The sequence below is a fragment of the Aspergillus wentii genome (genome assembly GCF_001890725.1).
Source record: "Aspergillus wentii DTO 134E9 unplaced genomic scaffold ASPWEscaffold_11, whole genome shotgun sequence".
Lineage (NCBI taxonomy): Eukaryota > Fungi > Ascomycota > Eurotiomycetes > Eurotiales > Aspergillaceae > Aspergillus > Aspergillus wentii.
In genome coordinates, this window is record NW_024467842.1 from 61789 (window position 1) to 84364 (window position 22576).

Genomic DNA, 22576 nt, shown 5'->3' on the forward strand with positions numbered 1-22576 from the left:
CACGCTTTTTGGCATGCGTGGCGTGCCACGAGTGACCTGATCGCAGTTGTACAAGTAGGTAAGCCTCATTTCGGTTTAATAGTTCGTACCGTCGTAGAGCGTGGATCGAAGGTAACGTGTTGTCGATCCGGCGAAGATGTTCGCCCTTTCTGGTTGTCGTCCATTCTCGTTCCCAGTCCTTGAGAGTCCGATCTCGTATGAATCCTCTTTCTCGAGAGACGAGGCGGCGGAATGGGTGTGTACCCTTTAGTCCTACTGCTTCCTTGGCCAGTTGGTCCGCTGCATCATTTCCCGGATCATCGCAGTGTCCCGGGACCCACTGGAGGCGAAGGGGAATCCCTCGAGCTTTTAGTTCCCTGGCAGCCTGAAGGATAGCATGAACGATCCGTTGTCCAGATTTGTTCGATGGGTTCCTGATTGCTTGCAGCGCTGACATGCTATCGCAGAGAATCGTTGCCGGGTTCCGGTTTGATGTCGAGTGTGAGGGCCTCTCATTCTTATGGACTACCTTGAGAACAAGGCTTATGGCATAGAATATCCCCATGAGCTCTGCGGTGTAGACAGACCAGTACGACATGGTCCCCACACAGACCTGTCGGGATTCTGCGATTTTCAGATTTTGGTCTAGAGCTACCGCGGCGGCCCCGAGTTGGTTCTGCTGTCCTGACGCATCTGAATAGACAATGATTCCTGGAGTGGCCCGCAAGGTAGCGGCATTCTTTTTGGCCTTCTCTCGGTCCGACTCAATCTCGATCTCTACAAAGGCCGGTGGGTCCCATGGAGCCAGCGGCGTGGGGTTGATAGTTTCCACTGCCTCGAGGCGTTTGAGATCCATTGTCTTCATGGTCTCCGCTAGTGGAAACCGAAATCTTGATCGTGCATTGCGGCTTCGTCTGCTGGCCCTCTCTAGTACCTCTCGTATCGGGTGGTTACTCGGAAGGGTGTACAGGCTGGTGATCATCATCTGTGCTCGTTGCTTGAGCCTCAAGTGCGTTGGCAATGTATATGCCTCAACTTCCAGAGTCTGCGTGGCGACGGTTCGGAATGCGGACAGAACTCGGATTAGTGCGGTCCTCTGTACCGTGTTGAGGGCCCTGAGGTGTGTTTTGTCCTTCAGTGGATCGTGCCAAACTGCTGACGCGTAGTCCACAACAGGGACAACGCATGCTCGGTAGAGCTGTCTCATTTGACCTGGGCGCAGATATCGCAGTCCGCCTATGGCGATGTTTACTTTCGTGGCACGCTTCACTGCCTGCTGCACGTGTTCTTTCCATCTTAGTTCTTGGTCGAATATCACCCCCAAGAGTTTCGCGGTCTTCGAGGGCTGGATCCCTTTCCCTCGCATAGTGACTTGTCCTATTTGTTGCTCCCCTTTCTTCCTTGTAATATGAATCAATTCCGTTTTGTCTGCGGCGAAGGTAGCCCCTGTCCATTGGGCCCACGACTCAATCCTCGGGATGTCCTCCTCCTGGATTTTCTTGATGTTTTCCTCGGCCGACCGGCCAACGCGCCAGCGGAAGTAGTCATCAATATAGGCTGATGCGCCACCGTGGAAGTCAACCGGTTGGTCTACCAGGTCCGAGTTGAAGAACGTGAAAAGGATCGGTGATAGTGGGGAGCCTTGCGCTAATCCGGCGTTGTGCAAGGGTGCCACTGCCGTTTCAAAATCATCGAAGCTGATGCTCGCGGAACGGTCTTCCATGAAGCTCTTGGTCCATCGCCGTGCTATAGTTGGGACCCCTTTGGCCCGCAGGCAGCCATCTAGGCTTGTCTTATTGACTCCGTTGAATGCTCCTTTCAGGTCAAAAGCTACAAGTGTGATCACTTTTGATTTTTGCCATGAACGGTCAATTGCGTTCACTAGGACTAGGAGCGCTTGTTCTGTGTTTCGCCCGGGCCGTCCCCCAAATTGAGTATCCCGTAGCAGCCCGTGCCTCTCGGTAAAGAATGACAAACGTTTGGCTATTACTGCTTCGAGCACTTTCCCGAGCGTGTTCAGCAGGGAGATGGGTCGGTACGCTCCAGGCAATGAGTAATCTGGTTTGAGTGGTTTTCGCAAGACTATGATCTTCGCCCGTTTGAATTGCCTGGGATAATAGCCCAGTTCCAGTGATCTTGTGAAAACGTGGGTAATATGTTCTCCAAGGTATGTCCATAAGTGTTTCCATACAAGTGTTGGGATTCCGTCTTCCCCGGGCGCTGTGGTCCCTTTGGCTTTCTTCACTGCGCTATAGACTTCGTTTTCTGTGAGTGGTTCCCACGCGATTTCCTCCCTTTGTGCGATGGCTGTGTTGCCACCGGGTTCGGCCATCTTTGGGAAAAAGGACTCCATCAGAACCCTAACCTTGTCTTCATTGTCCGCGACCTCCATGTTTGCAGATTGCAAAGGTGGGATGTTTGCATAGGAGTCCCGGGGCCGTGTATATGACGCGGCTTTCTACAGGTGTCCTTCACCCGCTCTGTCTAAAAACTCTCTCCAGTGTGAGGATTTTGCTCTTTCAATGGTCTGGGTCCAGGCCCGGCGTCTTCGGTGCCATTGTTCGAATAGGGCCAGCGAGTAGGGGTCTCGAACCCTACGGGCGGCGCAGCTCTCCTGCCACTTCCGGCGAGCACAATTTACTTCCACCTGTTGAGTTTTCAGATCGGGCGTGAACCACCGTTTGGAATATAGGCATGGCCGGTTAAGTGGTATATGTTGGTCAATCGCTGTTACCGTAGCTGAGATTAGCCCGTCCACTATGCGATCCAGGTCGGCTTCAGAGGTGATTGTCGGCCATGGTTGCAGGGCTGCCTGCACAGTTCCTCCCACCTTGTGCCAGTCCGCCCGGTCGAACGCCCTCCTGGGTTTGGGGCTTCCTTTCCGCTCTGGTTGAAATGGCTATTCAGAGTAGGTGGCTCGATGATCTGACCCATAGTTTTCGTGGTACAAGTGACATTTGACCATCCTCGCTGGGGAGTCTGTTAAAGTGGGATCAATCGTCGATGTCTTCCCGGGGTGGCTCAGGGACCAGAATGTCGGTGTTCCTCGGGGGAGGCACCAGCATAGTTCGTGTTGCTGGAGGAAGCGGACTAGCTCCTCCGCCTGTTCGATGAACTTATGGTGGAGAGGTTTGGCTTCCCAGGCGGGATGATGACGGTTGAAGTCGCCAGCTGATACCAATACCGTTTGTTTGTTTGCCGTCCGGCTGTGATACTGGATGGAAGATTGTATTTCGTTTAAAACCGGTTGCATGGAAAAGTCCGCAGCGGGTTCAAACATGTCTGCTGGGGGAACGTATACCGAGAAAACCAGCATCTGCGTTTCTGTTGTCCAGATTTTGACCGCCGTGACATCAGGGTGATTGCACTTAACCTGCCGGTGTGACGCTGTGGAGGTCCTTCTATTGACATATAGTAGGCTCCTCTTTCGTACTTCCACATCTGTGAATGTTGGTTGGCAGAGACGCCAGGCACTGTGATTGACATATGTTCGGAATGCTGTAGCCGATGGTTCCTGAATCAGGAGAAAATCGAGGTTCTGTGTGCTTGCATCATTGATTAGGGCCTCCATTTTCGGCCTAGATTTCATGATGTTCAATTGTAGCATGCGCAAATTTGTCGCTATCATTGGGGGAGGTTCGGGCTAAGGGGTGTTTGACACCTTCGATCTCCAGTCGGGTGATCTCCATTGCAGTCCAGGCATTTCAGACTAGCCACAAAGATAACCAGAGTAATAATGTCCATGTGTAGAGACTATGTTCAAACAGTTCACTGCAGCGCCCAAATCCTTCTAGGAATACTATTTCTTTGTTATGAAGTGAAAGTCTTAGCACCGCAGCTGGCAGTGTTTAATATAAAGAAATGATCCCATTTCCATCACTGCGGGGATACCACAGTGATATTGGGCTTGAATGTAGCCTAAATGGCCTGCAGGATTGTGGGCCACCGCTCAACCAAGCCACCAACACGCAAGAGTGTCTTAAACAACAGACCTGTAGCGACCACAAACCCCTTCCTCCCAGCAAAGCATTGTCCGAACTCGTCAGCTAACAGTTGAGAAAAAAAAAAAAAAAAAGTGAGAGATAAACAGGCTTAAGTAAGAGCTAGCCAATAACAAAAGATACTGGTGGTATTATATTCACGCTACATATGCACAGAAAGGCGAAGACCAAGGAAATACTCGACAGCTAGGGGTACTGGTCGTGGAATATTCTCGTAGGTTCCAAGCTCATGTCCTTAAATCACGTGGGCAATCCAGACTTGAACAAGCCTGGCTGAGCCTCATAGAAGGCCTGGAATACAGTACTTGACCTGAAGACCGTGACACCCAAACTGGAGAATATATGGGCTGATGATCTGCCGACCAGAAGCAGCCATAGGCAGGGGGTGCGTATCTGTCCCCCACTGTAACTTGCGAAGGTACAGGCAATATCTCTTCTCAATAAAAGGAAGTTAGACAAATCAATATTTAATAGCTCCAAGGGACATTCTCTAGATTCTTTCCAGTCCTCTTGTGAACATTGTACAGTCCAGTAGCATAGGACTGAGCTACGGGCGAGTGAGCACTGATTACTTTAAATACTACGACTACTAACTTGTACACTTCGTCGTGTCATGCCTTTTCATCAGTAGATGCAGATCGATTCCCGGATTCGGCAACGCAAACTCTTAAAGCCAGGGAACAATATCTTTCAGTTTCACCTAGGATCGAAGGAGGATAATATGTTTCTTAATAACGTAATTTTGATAATACGAAAGTATCCTGATGTGTACATCAAGTTAGATAGTGTATTTAGTAGGTATTTTGTCTCCTGAGATGAGTCGAATATGTATATTTTTCGGGTGTTCGGGTTTCTGAGCTCACAAATCTGTAATTCCTTGTGCATCGATATCAAAGTAAGAATTGAAACAGACATGAGGGATAAATCTAAAATCCGGAGAAGCAAATCACTTTTGAAGATCTCAAGCTTCAAATATGGACGAATCCAATTCAGCTTGGGTGTTTGGCGGCTAGTCACGTGTCACACAAAGGTTAGCGCACATCACAGTATACACTAATACAGATTCATACTAGTGTATGTTATTTGAGCTCATTGGTCCATGCCTCTGATATTTAAAGAACATTGAATCCTCGATCCTATTCCTCTTCTTCAACGCAGACCTCGTACAACGACAAATCGACAGCCAAGGAGGTGCGATTGCTTTTCGTGGATGATTTCACTGCATGGGTGATAGGGCCAACTGCGCAGAGCAACCGGGACGGTATAGAGGGAATTATCAAAGAAGCGCTCGACTGGGAAAGGAGAAGTGGAGCTACTTTTGAGGCAGAGAAAACAGCTATTATACACTTCACCCCTAAGGCTCACAAATCAGACCGGGAGCCATTTACCATCAAGGGACAAAACGTTGAACCCAAAGACCATGTCAAGATCTTGGGCGTCCTAATGGACACAAGACTCAAATACAAGGAGCATATGGCGAGGGCAGCATCCAAGGGCCTAGAGGCGGCGATGGAGCTTCGACGACTCAGACGTTTATCCCCCTCAACAGCGCGGCAGCTATTCACATCGACGGTGACCCCTGTAGTGGACTACGCCTCTAATGTCTGGATGCATGTTTTCAAAGATAATGCCACCGGGCCGATCAACCGAGTCCAAAGGATAGGAACGCAAGCAATTGTAGGGACATTTCTCACAGTTGCGACCAGCGTAGCAGAAGCGGAGGCTCACATTGCTACTGCAGAAAACCGGTTCTGGAGATGAGCCGTGAAGGTGTGGACGGACATCCGTACCCTACCAGAAACTAACCCTCTCCGCAGGAACACGGCTCGGGTCAGGAAATTCAGAAGATTCCACCGTTCGCCGCTGTACCAGGTAGCAGACGCGCTGAGGAATATCAAGATGGAAACACTGGAAACTATTAACCCGTTTACATTAGCACTATGGGAGGAACGAGTGCAGACCGATACTCATGAAGCCCCAGAGATAGAGACCGAAGCAGGCGAATGCATGCAGATCGCAGTAAGCAGTTCATCACGGAACAATATGGTAGGATTTGGAGGATCGATCCAGAAGCAGCCACCTCGGTATCGAAAATCAAAACTGAAGAGCTTCTCCGTCACACTGGGCACAGGAGTAGAGCAGAACCCATATTCGGGAGAGCTGGCAGCATTAGCACACGCATTGAGCACCCTAACGGGATTGAAACGGTACAGAGTCACGCTACTTACGAGCAACAAAGCGGCAGCACTCATGCTAAGGAACCCTCGACAACAATCCGGCCAGGAGTACGTCTGCCAAGCATACAAGTTGATAAACAGACTACGGAGAAACGGAAACCGAGTCAACATCCTTTGGGTCCCTACCAGCAAAGACAACAAACTGCTGGGCCTGGCTAAAGAGCAGGCCAGGGCCGCAACCCACGAGGACGCTATCCCACAAATACAAGTCTCCAGAATGAAGTGAACCACCTTAAATTTCGCACGATCCCAAGCAGCCATCACGAAAGACTTGCCAGAGGACGTAGGGAGACACGCCAAACGAGTGGATGCAGCACTCCCAGGAAAACATACCCGACAGTTGTATGATCGATTATCGTGGAAAGAAGCGAGCGTGCTGGCTCAACTCCGGACCGGCATGGCAAGATTAAATATGTATCTCTACCGGATCAACGTCGCACAGACAGATCAGTGTGCATGCGAACAAGTGGAAGAGACCGTGGAGCACTTCCTCTTCCGATGTCGGAAGTGGACGTCACACCGATGAAATACTGCAATGTACCAGCACCTACCGAGGCAACATATCCTTCTTCCTAGGAGGAAAATGGCCTTCAGATGGTCAGTAATGGACGCCAAATTTGGAGGCAGTACGAGCCTCAATACGATTCGCAATCGCCACGGGCCGACTCGACGCCGCCTAATCACGTCAACCAACGCGACCACACCATTCCCCTAACTAACCTACACCAACCACCTTGTGCCAAAGACTGTAGACGCGCTTCAACTGCCGAGGATAGGATGTTGAACACTTGAAGAACCACCTTCAAGCCAGTCTATTAACAAAATTACTAACCAACAAGGATTTTTACGATATTAACAGCTGAAAGGACATATACTAAGAGGATCTATGTATGGGCTCGAAGGAGATGCGGCATACGTACATTATGGCTTGTGTTGATAGATCAGTGATAGTTGCCCTTTCGGCTTAGCCGCCGGGCGTCAATGAATTTTGTGTGTGTGTGTGTGTGCACTCGCCGTCGCCAATCCGTCATGCGTTCTATGGGACCTTCATGCATCGCCACATTGCAACGGCAGTGGTTGCTTTGGGTTCACTTGAATGGCAAGGGGGCGTAGTAGTACTTGCTCACTAGAATCATTTTCTAGGCATTTGAGGTATGTAGAAGTTCTTTCAGCTATAGCGCGAAACTAACTATAAAGCGGACTGCAAGACTTGCTACACTCTTGCACCGCAAACGTTGACAGAAAGTTGACAACTGCTGTAGTCGAGGCTTTGCCTAGTGACGCCATGCGAATCAAACTGAAACTGGCCAGCACATGTGCCTTTACCTGCCTTCGGTCGGATTGTGGACATCTCATCCGTTCTCTGTCACCTGGGGCGAAATCGAAGAAACCACCGCCGATGAGGAAGGAAGATAAGAACCAAGATCGTTCCCAGACCGGGACAAGCCCCCGGTTACTGCCGTCGTGACTTTTGCAGAAACAGACCAAGTCTTCACGCGCGGTGTAAACATTGATGCAGGTGTTCTCTAGACCTGTGGCAGAATGGATCAAGACAGGACTGCGAAGGAATGTTAGCTTCCTGCGTGCCGTTCTCACAAACGGACGGCTTACACGAAAAGATGCTTCGTGGGCCAGCAATAATTTGCCTTCCACCGCCACCATAGCCATGTAGATCCAGTCGCCCCCACGACGCAGCACGCGGCAGCTAATCCTTACAATGGCATGTTTTTAACAGAGTGATAAACTGCAGAATTGACATCATTCTGGGACGCCATCGGCTGCAAGGCTGCTGAGTCCTGTAGCGATATGAATGTCTCGGAGAACACCAAGTACCCGGCCAGCAGGTTTCATGTAAAACCGTTGGCCAGTATGTTATGGAACCACGGAAAATTCTCCTGATCTAACACCATATCATTATAGCGGGACTGGATTGCCGAATTTGCTGGGGGTTGACCCTTCCACGTAGACGCTGTCCATGACCTCCAAGTGGTACGCACAGCGGAACATGCCCTCGTGAGAATATAGATATTATTACACCAACGGTGCTGATATCTGATCCCATGCATTGTCTCTGTCATTTACCGGAGAGAAAACGGCGGGTGCAGCTCAGTCAAGAATTATTGTCCTGTAAATTGTCTGATAGGAACGGCTGAGGAACAGATAATCCAGGTCGTGTGTAGTGTATTGCCATTATAAGATTCGGCATTTGCAGGCTCAGTTGTGACCATGTCGATTGAAATATTGAGACAATAGGTGCAAGTAAAGCGTAGTATATCATTTCGTGCTCAGTGAGCGGCTGATCATGGAGATTCTTCGCGATATAGGTTCGATTTGCGCTAACCTGGGGAGCTAATGGTCGTTGGAATGACTGCTAGAACAATGTGAAGTGGCATTAGCACCGTCATACGTGAGGTGTGTATGTACAGTCAAACGCACGCAATGAGTCACGCTGGTAGTGCTGGTATTTCAGAGATTTAAATATATTAATCTGTTTGAATGCCACTTTGTCCGGACGCAGCGAACCTACATATAAGGGCATCGCCCACTTGCATATACAGTACCTTGTTCCCTGCCTTGATACAGCACAACAATAGGCCTCGGTATATATTGCCAGATCCACTCTAGCAATGGTCAACATGCGGATCTCTCCAACGGATGAGATTGAACTCGAATTCCAGAAGATAAGTCAGATCAAAGAGTTGTCATTGGCTGGCGGGGGCAACCTTGACAACATAATAGAATCACTCAAAGTGGGTCTCCCATTAAACTGTCGAGGTCCTGTTTACAGGAGAACTCTATTGCATTGGGCGGCAATAGCAAATTGCACCAACCTCATTGGTTATCTCATTCAAAATGGTGCGCAGATTGATGTTGTTGATCAAAATAAGCGGACTCCTTTATCCTGCGCTGCCGAGCATGGTGCACTGCAAGCTGTAAAGCTCTTGTTCGACAACGGTGCCAATATTAATTCTGAAGACGATGAATGGGGAACGCCTCTGATGCATGCAATGGACGCTGGCTATCCAGGTGCGGAGCGCGATGCCATGTTAGCCTACCTCAGGAGCAAAAATGCTAGCTACCAGTTGAAGCACCCATGGTGGGAGAGGTGGATGTACTCCTTTCAGGGCAGTTTGGCTCTATGGTATTGCGAGTGGAAGTTATTTAGGAGAAACAGAAAGTTTTAAGTTTTCTACATCCAGATGAATAGTAAGTACAAGTTACACTTACTGTATGAGTACATGGCATTTTCCTAGGACTAATTGCTTCGCAGGTTCTTGTCAAAACTGTCTTAGGAGTGACATAAGCACGGTTATTGGACTAGGAACATGGAAAGATAGCTTATCCAACAGTATTTCAGCCATAGATACAATACATATTCAATCTATCTACCTACCATGTTTTAGGGCTAGAGAGCAAAGTTGGCGTATAGTAATAATTATTTTGTCTGCCTAGGTTTGGTTTAGCATTTTACGATGACCAAGGTCATAATGATAAGCTGAGAGGACACGAGTATTATCTGTATCTGACTCTACCGTCATCTTTGGTATGTAAGGTTAATCAGTGTATGCCCTGCAGTTTGTCGTGTACTAATAGTTCTGTAAATACTGAACCATTGGTCAGATTATCTATCTAACGGCCTTCATATTGGCCGTGGACGGATAGGTCATGCTCGTAGAATGACCCTGTTGCCCATAGATTGATGGCATATTCAGTATGTTGAGTGTCTTATTCCTAAGCGTGAAATTGATGTCATAAATGAGCAGTAACCACACCATCCATTGTTGCAGAGCATATGTTTGCCGTTTGAAACAATATGGAAAGGTGTTTGAAAAGGTTTTTGCATTTCGCTGAAATAGTGATTTAGTCGATAGTAGATGGTTTGAGGTTGATATAGGGCATAATTCTTCGGCTAACGGCTTATTGGATTATATGTCCTTCGTCCACAACAGGATGACCGCTTGATCAAGTTTTAGGTATCCTCCCATTATCTTCCAGGAGACCCATGTCCTCATACCTATCTTCCAAAGACCTCTCACACGAGTCCAGTCCTGTCTCTGAAACTATGTGCCTTCAAAAGATAATGCCTTCCACCTCATGCGCCCAATACCCGCCATGTCTTGAGAAGGTGCAGGTGCTGTTGGAGGACCATGACCCAGTCTAGGTCTGTTTCAATACGGCCAATTCGAGCTTCCTGCGCATACACCTGTGCAACGATATCCGCCCTTATAGCCGCGGCACTCTGTTGCTTTGTTGAAAGAGAGGCCAGAAGTTTGCACAAGCCACATTGATAGAAGAGCTCGAGGGCGTTGCAAAGATGCAGATGGGCTATTTCAACTACCGGCAAGCTCTCAATCTGTTCGTGCCACGCCCTTGATACAAGGCACGAAACAAAATGTAGGGAGCCTCGACACAGCACTCCCATATAATCATTTTGGTAGGCCTGCATAAGTATGTCATGCAAATCAACGAAGGCCTCTTTCAGCTCCGATTTCAGGGCCACCACTCGAGCCAAGCGGCCATAGATCACATTCACAATTTTGACTATCTCTGCGCATTGGTCGGAAATAATGATTGGGGGGGGATCCATTGCCGTTGAATGTTGAAGGCTAAGAATCGATAGGGTCGGTGTTGAACTAGTAGGCGCGAGCTGCGTGTTGAGGTGCTTTCCAAAATCTGGAACCACAGATATATATTGTCTAGGATCACCTGTTCGCTTGTAGGTGGAGACTGGGACTATAAACTACTAGATAGTTGAGAGGTCCCGCTACGTGATAAATGAAAGCCATCCTTGAAGCTTGCAACAATATTTGTCGTAACTTGTGTGTTGGTTGTACATAGTTTTTCATTGTGCGAACCAAGTCTGCCAAGACAAATGCATTTTGCCCAGGTTTGCCAAGATGGATGTGCCGTCGGCGGTTAGAACTTTATTTCCGGTATTGAATACCTCGCGAGGTACACTAAACTGGTTTGGGGATAGTGAATCTCGTGTGGTAGACTTAAAGTTGGTATGTATCACTCTCCATGTTTTCCCAGGACGTTGCTCCGCATTGGAGTTATCTCGTCTTTGTACAGTCAGTCAAAGCTACTTGGAGGAATGAAAGTCTATAATAGAATAAATGCAGTAATAGCTTCCAGCCAGAGCCACTCAACCGAAGACGGACCGCGATGACCAAGAGGATCCTATGTACCCAGTCCACATAGCATACCCGGTATGTCAGATATCCTAATTTTATGGTGCTGGATTACAAACACACACCGATAGTACATATGTATACACAAAAACTGGCTATTTATGCAGTATCTTGATTGCTAGACAGTGCCTACTTCCTCTGGGCGGTAAACTACTACTAATAAGTCGAGGACTGGTCAAGGGCCATCCGACGACCGATCTCTGCTCTTCCCATTTGCCAGCTCAGATCTTCTGCCTGTTCCCAGCGGATCCCCATCATGGAAGCGACCGGCGACCACATCTGCAGACGAAACCTAACCCAGTTAATACAAGACCAGAAGGTGTTCTCGCATGTGAAGTAGACTTACTGCTTGTACCAATGGGCCATTTCGTTGAACAGCCGTTCTTCCTCCTCCCGGGTGTGTCGTGGAAATGGTGAGGGCATCAGGCGCGCCACAGCGTTGCGTCGAGATGATCCCTGTAGCAGATTGAGAGTAACCCCACTGGGCTGAGGCACCTCTGTTAAAATCTGATCAGCACGAGATTGCAATTCCTCAGATCTCAGTACCAGTCCCTGATCTGGGAAAAGCAAGGAGCGCTGAGGACACGCCGGATGGAGAAAAGTCTGGCCGTTGATTGGGGTGAGCTCGAGATCCTTTTTCAATCTCTTGGCGGCCAATACTGCAGGTCCCTCATTGGTAGGAGACCTCGCACGCTTGTGTGGGTTGCTTTTTATCATTGATCGCGGAGACAAATCAATCATGTCCACCAGAATAGTGGAACCAACGACATGGTCATAAGCGGCAGTAGGGGTGGACGGGCGCGAGGGAGGCACCCTGTTCTCCATGATCGATATCAAGAGCTACCTGTAGCTACTAACTGTCAAGTGTAGAACGTAAGATAGTTCAGATGGTGGTTGATTAAAGCAGATATATACAGTGCAGTAGATCTATTCGGCTTTATAGAGATTATCAAGTGATTTGAACCATGGAACATAGAATCCATCAGTTCATGTATCTGCTTTCATTAACGTGATGCTAGATAGATCCAAGGGTGCATTATGCATGGCTTGCCCTCGCCACCATCACACCCCTCCAATGCACACTAGCCTAGAACTGCCTGGAAAGAAACAGCACAATTCTTTCTAGAACAGCCAGGGAATCAAGTACCCACTGAAATGGCTTTCCTCCAACTGGTTCTGGAGGATGATGATCACAGACTGGCAGGGATACGGCCGCACATATTACGGTGTTGGTACTTTTCCGTCCGGTGTATTTATCAGCGTCTTAGTGATCAAAGTGTCTTCACCTATTCAACACTCCCCCAATTCGCCTTGCCCTTCATTTCTCCGTATCCCAATCAACATGGCAGCAACTGGGCAATTGGAGACCCATCATAACCAGCATGAAGTTCATTTTGCAACCGGAAATACCAACGATCTATACAGAACTCTCCGCGTACCAAGTGATGGTGGCCCGCGACATCCCCCCGCAGCCCTAGACCCTATTGCTACAACTACAGCTACAGGGTTACAAAAGCGACGGGCGCGAATACTAAGCGGCACTGTCCTTCTAGTAGGAGCATTGGCGACTGCCGTATTGGCAATCATATTGTTGGCCAATCCATCGGTGAAACAAGGCGGGATAGCAAGCATCTCCGTAAGTGAAGCAGGACACTAAACTGGGATGCTGTTACACTGATGATCCCCATCAATGCCTTGGATAGATGCTGACAATTGTATATAGATGGATTGGGGTCACCTGGCCACTAACTTTGAGCAACGAGGGTTGCCTTTTCCACCCGATACGCCCGACATACCGGGGACGGTAGAAAGCGCTGCCCAGGACGGTGTGACTGCTATGAAGACACAGGGAATCGCAGTGGCCTCTGCGGTGACTAGTGCCGCCGAGTCCATTGCCACAGCCGCGCCACATCTCCCGTTGGGTCTCGCAGGGGTCGACTTGCCCAACCAATTGTCCATCGGCACTCGGATGATGTGCGTCCAGTACCGATCAGACCACCAAAAATGCCATCAGCTTCCCATAGACTTCAGTCAGATCTTCCCTGACCCCCAGCTACCACTCCTCGGGGACATCATCCGGTCTTTCGAACGCCTTGGAGAGATGGTCGTAACTAAAGTCATGGGGGCTGCTCAGCATGCCGTGGAGGCCGGGCTCGCGCTGGCCGTGGTGGACATGCTTACGGCGCTTTTTTTTATACGGCCCTCGTGGGCGCAATGCCGTTGGGCGAAGTGGACCATACTTGTTTTATTGAGTATAGCTTGCTTGGCGTGCTTCCTGGTCTCTACGGGCATTATCTTTGTTCTCCAGGCCAAGCTTGGGGATTTGCCCACGAACACTCCCTTTGTTGAATCTGTTCATTCTGGCGCGGCCGGGCGGTACAGCCTGGGAGCAACCTGTTGTGCGGTGGTCATGTTTGGGTGCAACCTCGCCCTTGCCGCACTCTGAATCATTGGCCAGGATGCGCATTTGTCTTGACAGCGCAGTCAGTTTCAAAGCTGTGAAAAAACTGACAGCCCAACGCCAACGCGATTCGTGTATGGGTCACGATGGTCGAAGAAGGTGAAGATCAATTCTGTTCAGTTAGCAAAAGTACATCCGGAATAGATTGTTGCCATGCTATTGGGTTGACGTAGCATTTTCGATACATTCAATTGTTCTACAGTACGGTATATTCAAGGTAAATATTCTGATGGCTATTGGTACGTAACGTAGCATTAGGTCCTCTGTCTGGTAGCACAGAAATCAACGTGTACAAGTTAAAGTCATTAGGCCTTATATTACAGGGCAAAGCTGAATGAATATACACAGTACTCTTCTTTATTTTACAAATTAATGGTTCAAAACAGGCGGAATGGCATGAAACCACTATATTCCACTCCGGAACATAATTATGGAATCCTTAGACATCTTGACTGATTCTTTCTTTTTTTGGAAACAGCCAGCTGAAGTCATCGTGATACCACCTATCCATATCGACATCTTGGATAGCTTTGACTGCAAGAAAGAAAAAAAATGAGAGCCAAACAGCCATGGACACTACACGGGTGTCCTGCACTCACGAGATTTGCCCCTTGCCTATGTCATTCTCGAAAAGAGTATCCAAAAATCCCGTGTCCGGGGGAAAATCCAATGTGTACGGTGCATTCATCTCATTCTGTAGGTCAGCTCTGGCTGTCTGGCCCTGTTGGTCTTCCAGATTCAAGATGTTGCCCGGGAAGAAAGTTTCCGTCTGACACGGGTCGGCGCCTGTCCCTGGCGGCGGTATCTGGATCGAAGGTCCTGGAGCTGCCGTTCCAGTAGGGTCATGTGTGGATGCTGTGAAGTCCTTCGGACCTAGTCGTTCCGCCATGGGAAAATAGTGTAGCTAGACCCTCCATTAACTGTCATGAAAATCACCAAGCAAATGCGACCTACTAATTGTTTTCGCGATGGTGGCCACTGAGTTGAATTCTGGTACTCGGTAACCTCTCCGCGACTGTCCTGAATGATCAGGTACGCTTTGGCTCCGAAAAGGCAGCCATAGTCATGGGTGGATTGGATCAGCCGGTCTCGCCGCCGCTTCTCTCGCTCCCGGGCGTTTTTGTTGATTCTTTGTTGTCCGGATGCCCGCACGCGCCGTGAAGTCATCACGAGATTGCAGACTGTCGCTGAGACATGTATGTGATTTGATCATTCCCGGTTTCAGGGAGTGATTGCTACATATATGCGTACCGCCGCTACTCGGGACAAAATAGTATCTAGGAAAGCGGCGCACTTTTCATGACGACCCGGGCTACTGTTTCAGATGTGATCTTGAGTATGGTTTCGCACAGCACACGGGGCACAGAAAGAGCGAGAGCTTCTCGTAGCAGAGCCTTTGGACCTGATGGCTTCGGTGCACGAAATTATGCCATGAATCAAGTGTGTTCTAGTTTCATTTCCATTTCCACCTTGAGCACGGTACGTAACTAAACAATATCATAATATAGGCAGGTTAGTATCTCAAGGGGTACAGCAAATTCACCACATACTTCCCTTGAGAGTGCTGTGATTCTCCCAGGATAGAGTGTGCCGTAAGAGAGTATAAACTCCTGTCTCGTCAATTGGCACTGGTTTTAGATAACCCAGCAAATCGGGGGAAGTGATTCGTTGGCATCACAACGAATTGGAGGGCCAGGTTAATTGACCCTTATTTGGAAGGCCGGGTCTATAATCCTATTTGCGAGTTGATGGAAACATATTCTTAGCCATAACGTAACCCCACAGTAATGATCATAAGGTAGGATCTGCTCCACTACTTATCCATGCAGTACTAGCGTATGGCTCTCGGCGTTCTTTAACTCCCCCCTTCCCTACGCGGTGCTAAACCCATCAGTCTCTAATTTGGCTTCTCTTCCAGACCACTCCCGCAAGAATAATCAATACCTATAAGATTAGATAAAGGTATCCATGTTGATCTGTATGGTCCAAAGTGAATGGTCTATAAATAAACTAAAATCCCCACTGTCGCGCCGTGAAAATTCGTGAGGGAAGGGGAGTATCGTAGCCAAGCCGGCCAGGCAATGTAGTGAGTCACTACATATCGATCTATATGGGAGCAGAATGGCGACGATGATGGCCAAAGGTGAGGGTGGCTATAAGGATATTAAAGCCACGACAGTCATAGGGGTCGTGCGTAGGTAGAAAATTAGATTAACATCAAAGATTCACTTTATGTTCAGATACAATATATAAATTGCATAATCAGGGTTGAAGATAGCAGACACCCCCCTAGTAGATGCAGCATCGCACATTTAGCGGTTACATGCGTCCAACAAGTGTGGTACCAACTTTCCCACTCCCCTTTGCTAGCTGCTTTTCGTGAACGCTAGCTACCTGATTCCACTTGGGTTCCACTTGGGTATCACTTGGTACCAGGAGCCGTGTCAGATTCCGGAGCACTCTCCTCGGGTGCTACCAACTGCAGAGTAAAGCCTATGGCCAGGCACGAGCATGCAACCAACTGAAAACCAAGGAAGTAAGCCGCACTTTGATTCTCCGACCGTTCTGCATACCATAGCAAACAGCCGATGAGGAATATGCCGATCGCCACGCACAGCATGCAGAATGGAATCATTGCTGATGCCAGTCTGCAGTGCCTCTGAGGGTCAGGATATGCTAGTTTCCAGGAGAGCAGTCCATCCCACACAATAGAAGCAAAGGCATAGACCACAGCACTGCCAAGCAATACTTCTATTGCGTCCGAGCGGTGGGTTAGAGAGGTCACGCAAAGTTGGTGCGCAGTCAGAACTGCAAGCGCGAGAACACCAACAGCTAGCCCAATGGAATTGATAGTATGGTGCAGGTGCTGGAGTCCCCGATACGCGATGCGCTCAGACGAATTCGGCGATGGTATTGCGCGAGGGGCTAAATATGACCAGAGTAAGCTTTTTGCGCAGCAGCAAGATGGCACTGGCCGCCGTTGGGTGTTTACATACCCGGTGGGCCACTCTGCGCGTGCAAGCCCATATCCGGCGTACCAGGTTGCTTAATACCAATATCGGTCTTTCTCATGCGTTTTGTATCGGGCATTTTGAATTTAAGGTGTTGCGTTCTAGCTGAGGTTATTAATCCAAATAGATGGACGGTCTGTATTGGAACGATTCAATCCAGCAGTTCCAGGGTTGGTTGCGAGCCGACATATGTTTTCAACAGGACCATCGCGGGGTTTTATATGTAGCAGGAAGCGAGGCCTTCTCTACCTCAGCTTTATCGCCACTAGGTGGGCGCCACTAGCGATACGCAAAGTCTTTCAGGCATACTCCACTGCCCAGCTCTGCGTACAAACAGACACCAAATATGATTCATATAAAAGCGTAGATCCACCAGAATCGAGTATCTGATCTGTGGCTCTTCCCCTTTCAGCCGAACTGTTTGTGAACTGGCTCATTTTCAATCTTGCCGAGATGTAATTTACCGTTCGTGTTTACTAAACCATACACATGCCATTGCATATAGTACACTACGTAATAATACAGAATCTTGGCTAAGTCAAAGGATTTATAGTAATCAACGACTACGATGCAAACCAAAATCCTGGAATGTTGTACTCTCCTCCCATCGACAGGCAGTTTCAGAAAATGTTACAGATTGTGTACAAGGGTAATGTAGGAACATAGTCAGCATTCTCATTTCACTAGGGTTGTGCTTTCCTCTATCGCAGAACCTGAATGGTCCGCACGCAGCCGATCGACAATGAGCACTCGACGAGGCGCTATGGTTGGTGCCAGGATATCCTTTTGAGGTTTTTGCCATTTGGGTCGAGTGCACGATAGCATCTACTTGGACTTAGTTTATACTCCTTGTATTGGCTACTGTAGCAGAGCCGAATCAGTCTTCCATACCACTTGCCTGTCAAACCTATCAAACAGACCACGGTCTCTTGATTTGAAGACATGTGTTTGATCGGTTGAACCGATAATAATCCAAAGGTCGACCCCAAGCCGGCTCAACTCTTCGCACTTTTTAAAGATAGTATTTCTCCGCCGAGCCGCATTCCGGTGGTAGCCAGCGGTCTTCGGCTCTGTGCCCATAGTGATGATAGAATAGAGGTGAGGGTAACCGGCGCAAAGATATGATTCTTGTCGCCCGATCTAGGAAGTAAAACACCAGTAATTTAATAGAATGACGGGGGAGATTAGTACATTATGACACGTCCATATATGCTTCAGCTGGGAGACCTCTATTATAATAGCATACATATCAAGCTGTGGACACTGGTGGGTCTACGGCACTGCCAGTACCATTGAACTGTGGCTAACAATGGAGCAACCAATCACCTCCGTCAATTTCAAAACCACGATCGACAAAGTAACGAGAGTGAGATGTCTAGTGACCGTTGTGTGTTGTGAATTGAGCCAGAGAACAAAACTCTGGTGGACCCTACCCCGCGAGGTACGCTAGCCCATATTGGGAACGACTAGCCAAGCCAAGTTTTGATTTGCCACTTTAGAAAGGCCCATCAGCATTGCGACGACGAAGCACACTGTGCGGTACTGACCGTCGCCTGATGTATGAAACAGTAGAACTATATGGATCGTATAGATGGCCACAGATTAGCGTCCATGGCCATCGTCGCTCTGCCTGGTTGCGTTGTTTGAAGATCGAGCTCTCATTGAGATGCTCGGTTTAGCGTACCACGCGGTGTTCACTATCCATATGCGGATTAGCGCCCGTCGCATGTCCGAAGACTGTTCGTTAGCGAGAGGTATTTCCGCAGCATTAGGAATGGACCCAGTCCAACCTAGCGAACCGCCTTTTGACCTTAATCTGCATGCCATAAATAAAAAATGACATGTCTCCAGGCCCGGAAGGCTCTTCAGATGTTACCACCGATGTTACGCAATTTAGAACACGTCTGTATATTCACTCGATCACGTCGATGATCCGAATAATTGAAGACTGCTTGGATGGCCGTTTGATGTGCTTTTGCGTCCACTAGATCCCGACAACGACTTCTCATTGTGACAGCACTCACGGTGCAACGAGACGTCGATGGTTACCCCGGTGAGTCTGGTTAGACTAAGTTATAGGACATTGTCAGAGAAGACGTGACTAATTAGGTTGATAGAATCACACAGCAAGGATGCCCGATAGACAGCAGAGAACAGCATCTCGAAGACACTATGCACGCACAATCCCCTATCGCCACCATGCACCGTCCTTGGCGGTCGTTATACCAAAAGCCAAGCGGAACACTCCAGGATCACACATAACCAGCCATGTTGGCAACAGTCCAGGTGTGGTTGATACTAGAGCCATTGCATGCACTTCTAACCAAGCAAAGTAGACAATCCAATTGTGATACCGGACGACTCGGTTTCAAAACGCGCAACGATAGCATCACCCCACTCAACTCTTCTGCACGTCAAAGATATCCCGCACAAAAGCAGTGGACTAACCTGCCCCATTTGCTGGGAGAACACTGTTGATGGCCTTGTTGCAGTTGGATGTGGCCATGTGTGTCATCAACAGTGCTTCAGTCAATATATCCGTCAGTATTTCGAGTCGCGACTGCTGGCTTCAGGAAAGATACAGATCCCCTGCCCAATGTGCCGAGCCGATTGTTTTGGGTGGCTGGAGCGATCTCGATCCCACCAACCGTTGCATTTTGTTATCCGCCCTTGGGATGCCGATACCTCAGTAACACGGGCGGTCCGTTCCCTCGCCGTTTATATGGAGGGGATACACCTGTATGCCCATCGCTGACTACTCTGCCTAGGCCAATGACATGGCTTTCATAGATTTTGGTTGGAACATTGATGCGTACACCAGCTCCCCAGCCCCATCGTTCTATAGCTTGTCGCTATGCCAATCCTGTCACGCATGTCCAGTCTCACACTTCTCTGCAATTCTAAACTGTTCTATATGCATTTGCTCGTAGTAGCTTACCGTGTAGCTGTAGGCTGAGCAAAGCACTGTCTTCCGTATTCTTCCGCTTTCTCCCATCTCTTTCACAGTAGTCCTGACTCTTCCTGGAGCAAATCTAAGCATGATGACCTTGGCGGCAGTTGTCTTAGCCCACGAGGTACATTAGTCCGGTTTAGGGATAGTGAATCACAATTCTGTTCTACGGAGAACTGCTCTCCGTCAACAATAAGCCCCGCAACCATCAATGATCAAGCCTTCTATTCACATAACCAACAAAGGTTAAAATTTAGAAATCAATGTATGCGGCGCTCTCTTTGCTTGAAGAGTGAGTAATATCGGAATGTGTTATAGTACTATTTGCACGATAGCCCTTGCATGGTTTTCATTAATAACACATGAGATGGAAGATTATATATATATATATATATATGCACGAGGAAAAATTTCGACCGACAGTATCGTATACTGTACATCATCGATTGATATATAACTTCGTCAACTTTACCCCATGATATGCTAAATTTTATTATAACCTAAACTTTGCCCCAAATCTAAACGTCTTGATACCATAGAACATTGCATGCCTATGCCTTGTCAACATATAACGGAGTATAGATAACCCGGCATAACTGTACGTATCCCTAATTAGGCATGGCGTACTACGCGAGGTACAGTTACTGGCTGATGCCGCATGCATTTGTTATCCCCAACAGCAGTACCAATTTAGGGACAGCAGCCTTTCCCTATTACCCGCACCATGGGATTTTTTTTCTGGTAATGTATAGTGCTCCATGACACAATCTTGGGTGAGACACTTCACAATGACATACAGCTTCTGCTATTGTATTGCACAGCGGAGAAAGCTCCATATTCCAGGCGGCCAGTGTGTGATATGACACATATAAGCTGGGATCTGTCCCTCAATTCTCTGCTTCGTTAAATAATAGCCCCGCTTGAAGCATGCCTTAAATCTTCCTCCATCTTCTGATTTGGAGCGTACTGTGTGCCATGGCTGGTGATCGTGCGCAAAATAACACCGCTGCCAGGGCGGAGGCGCGTCTTGGCATTGAGTTCTCTGCACGGGCCAGCATCGGCATGCCGATTTTTCCGGCATTATCCACGGGGGGACCGTTGGTGGACGGTCACGCTCTACGATCAAGACGGTTCGTTTGTTGTTTTCCTCTCCATGACCGGTGGCTTATCGCTGACTCCCGAGCAGCTTTGTTCTCGGACGCTCGGCGTGACACCGCTGCGGGACATTCAACCAGCGTGTGGTCGTTTTGCGGTGGTGAGGTCTACCGTCAGATCCAACTGGCAACCCAGCGACGTGATCGACGCCAATGAAAGCAGTGAAAGTGTCGGACCCTCACCAAGCAGAAACGGTATGATGTGCGACGGCTGCGACATTTCCCGCAGTACCGCGAGCTCCGGGATGCGCTCGACTCCCTCCTACCGTTCCGTGCCCTGTGGAAACGGTTACGGCCGGGCACGCTGCAACGCAAGTTTGCCCTTCGAAGTCCCGAAGTGAGTACTGCCCTGGTGCCGAGGCGCTTGGGGACGACCAACTGACGGAGGAACCCCAGAGGCTTGCTCACTATGTCCGCCGAGTGCACCATGTATGGTCCCAGATCCTTGGGAGCATCCACCCGGACGAGGCTGATCATAAGACCGTCCAGGCGCTTGAAGGCCGCTGCCCGGGACTTTCAATGATTGATCTGAATCATATCAAAGACGGCTTGGAGACTGGCCGGATCTTTCCTACGATCACCCAGCCGGATGACCGGGCGCGGCTGCTGGAGAGATTGTCCCGGATCGACACAAGGATCCCTTCCCTCCACACTTGGACCACAGATTCCTTGTGCTTGACCGCCGGTGCCTCTATCCTTCGGCGCCTGTTCCCGGTTCTCCAGAGCCACGCCACCCTTGAGCAGGAGGCCCAGCGTCACCATGCCTGGCCTGGCGGTGAGCAGCCATCTGGCCGTTCCCCGACCGCGGTGGACTTTGGGTCCGCCTATCGCCAGCTTTGGTTGTTTGCCCTCCGGAACGCACCCGGCCTGCTCTCACTACCCCAGAGCCCACCAGATGACAAGCAACAAGCCCTGTGGGTACAGGTGGCCCGGTTCGCATGGGTCGTTGGGTTTAACACGCCAGCAATCCGGAGCCTCCTGCAAGGTGATAGACCGACTGTAGGGTTCGCAGCGGATTCCGCTGGCGGGCCCCCAGCCATGCCCGCGATCACCACAGGTCTTGATGCCCGGGAGTCAGCGGGCAGACGCATGGTTAGATCAGCCGCACGATGCTTCCACGAGGCCCGGCCATATTTGTGGGCTGACTACATTTACTCGCCGTCGCCCACGACACCTGGATGGACTCTGACGCCATTTGCTATCGCGCGCGACGTGTTCCGGGCTTTTTTTGGTTCTGACCACCCCGGTTGCGAAAATGGTCAGATGCTATCGATGCTATCCCCGAGCATTTCAGGCCACGGTTACCTGTCAGCACTTCGTGACGTGAATATTGATCTGGTCCCCAATCTGGGCGCGGATCGCACATGTGCAGACACCCCCACGGGGCTGTTGACAGCCCCACTGGGATCCAGATCCCCGTCTCCGCGCTCGGTCAGTCATTATTCTCGATCGGTCAGTGGCGGAAGTAGTCATACTCCGCCTCCAAATCAGCCTGGAAACTTACCCGATCCACCTGATGAGCTGAATGCTCCTATCCCACCCTCGACCGTCTTGATTGACACGGTTCTTCGTGAGCTGGAGCATCCTTCTG

The 22576-nt window shown here is 49.3% G+C and overlaps 9 protein-coding genes across 9 annotated transcripts; 3 read left to right on the forward strand and 6 right to left on the reverse strand.

Annotated features, from left to right (window-relative positions):
• Positions 1-9006: 9006 nt before the first annotated feature.
• Positions 9007-9315, forward strand: ASPWEDRAFT_81145 (ankyrin repeat domain-containing protein; the record flags this gene model as incomplete). The annotated part of the gene is made up of 1 exon (XM_040839560.1): positions 9007-9315. A coding segment is annotated over one exon (309 nt), but the record flags the coding sequence as incomplete, so codon positions are not given.
• A 995-nt stretch (positions 9316-10310) lies between these two features.
• On the reverse strand, positions 10311-10805 carry ASPWEDRAFT_177819 (uncharacterized protein; the record flags this gene model as incomplete). The annotated part of the gene is made up of 1 exon (XM_040831719.1): positions 10311-10805. The coding sequence occupies one exon, from the start codon at positions 10803-10805 to the stop codon at positions 10311-10313; it is 495 nt and encodes a 164-aa protein (XP_040683310.1).
• A 760-nt stretch (positions 10806-11565) lies between these two features.
• Positions 11566-12234, reverse strand: ASPWEDRAFT_177820 (uncharacterized protein; the record flags this gene model as incomplete). Its single annotated transcript, XM_040831720.1, has 2 exons — positions 11566-11701; positions 11756-12234. The coding sequence occupies 2 exons, from the start codon at positions 12232-12234 to the stop codon at positions 11566-11568; spliced, it is 615 nt and encodes a 204-aa protein (XP_040683311.1).
• Positions 12235-12751: 517 nt separating this feature from the next.
• Positions 12752-13966, forward strand: ASPWEDRAFT_188466 (uncharacterized protein; the record flags this gene model as incomplete). Its single annotated transcript, XM_040832230.1, has 2 exons — positions 12752-13045; positions 13133-13966. 2 exons carry the CDS (start codon positions 12752-12754, stop codon positions 13853-13855), a joined length of 1017 nt encoding a protein of 338 aa, XP_040683312.1. The 3' UTR covers positions 13856-13966.
• Positions 13967-14465: 499 nt separating this feature from the next.
• On the reverse strand, positions 14466-15037 carry ASPWEDRAFT_177822 (uncharacterized protein; the record flags this gene model as incomplete). The annotated part of the gene is made up of 2 exons (XM_040831721.1): positions 14466-14774; positions 14825-15037. 2 exons carry the CDS (start codon positions 15035-15037, stop codon positions 14466-14468), a joined length of 522 nt encoding a protein of 173 aa, XP_040683313.1.
• Positions 15038-16176: 1139 nt separating this feature from the next.
• On the reverse strand, positions 16177-16639 carry ASPWEDRAFT_46824 (uncharacterized protein; the record flags this gene model as incomplete). The annotated part of the gene is made up of 1 exon (XM_040836851.1): positions 16177-16639. A coding segment is annotated over exon 1 (183 nt), but the record flags the coding sequence as incomplete, so codon positions are not given.
• Positions 16640-17556: 917 nt separating this feature from the next.
• ASPWEDRAFT_46826 (uncharacterized protein) lies at positions 17557-18255 on the reverse strand (the record flags this gene model as incomplete). The annotated part of the gene is made up of 3 exons (XM_040836852.1): positions 18208-18255; positions 17773-18153; positions 17557-17706 (listed from the first exon to the last, which is right to left on the reverse strand). Exons 2-3 carry the CDS (start codon positions 17959-17961, stop codon positions 17557-17559), a joined length of 339 nt encoding a protein of 112 aa, XP_040683315.1. The 5' UTR covers positions 17962-18153; positions 18208-18255.
• Positions 18256-18988: 733 nt separating this feature from the next.
• ASPWEDRAFT_46832 (uncharacterized protein) lies at positions 18989-19777 on the reverse strand. The gene is made up of 2 exons (XM_040836853.1): positions 19218-19777; positions 18989-19167 (listed from the first exon to the last, which is right to left on the reverse strand). Exons 1-2 carry the CDS (start codon positions 19336-19338, stop codon positions 19070-19072), a joined length of 219 nt encoding a protein of 72 aa, XP_040683316.1. The 5' UTR covers positions 19339-19777; the 3' UTR covers positions 18989-19069.
• Positions 19778-20489: 712 nt separating this feature from the next.
• On the forward strand, positions 20490-21446 carry ASPWEDRAFT_46835 (uncharacterized protein; the record flags this gene model as incomplete). The annotated part of the gene is made up of 5 exons (XM_040836854.1): positions 20490-20513; positions 20746-20813; positions 20852-20961; positions 21018-21091; positions 21155-21446. 5 exons carry the CDS (start codon positions 20490-20492, stop codon positions 21365-21367), a joined length of 489 nt encoding a protein of 162 aa, XP_040683317.1. The 3' UTR covers positions 21368-21446.
• Positions 21447-22576: the final 1130 nt, after the last annotated feature.

What these genes read in the sequence shown, in the direction of transcription:
- ASPWEDRAFT_46832 (XM_040836853.1), bottom strand. Translation starts at nt 19,338, where the DNA reads ATGGGGCAGGTTAGTCCACTGCTTTTGTGCGGGATATCTTTGACGTGC. An exon ending in CGGTATCACAATTGGATTGT is followed by an intron (nt 19,168 to 19,217) that starts CTACTTTGCTTG and finishes TATCAACCACAC; the next exon opens with CTGGACTGTTGCCAACATGG.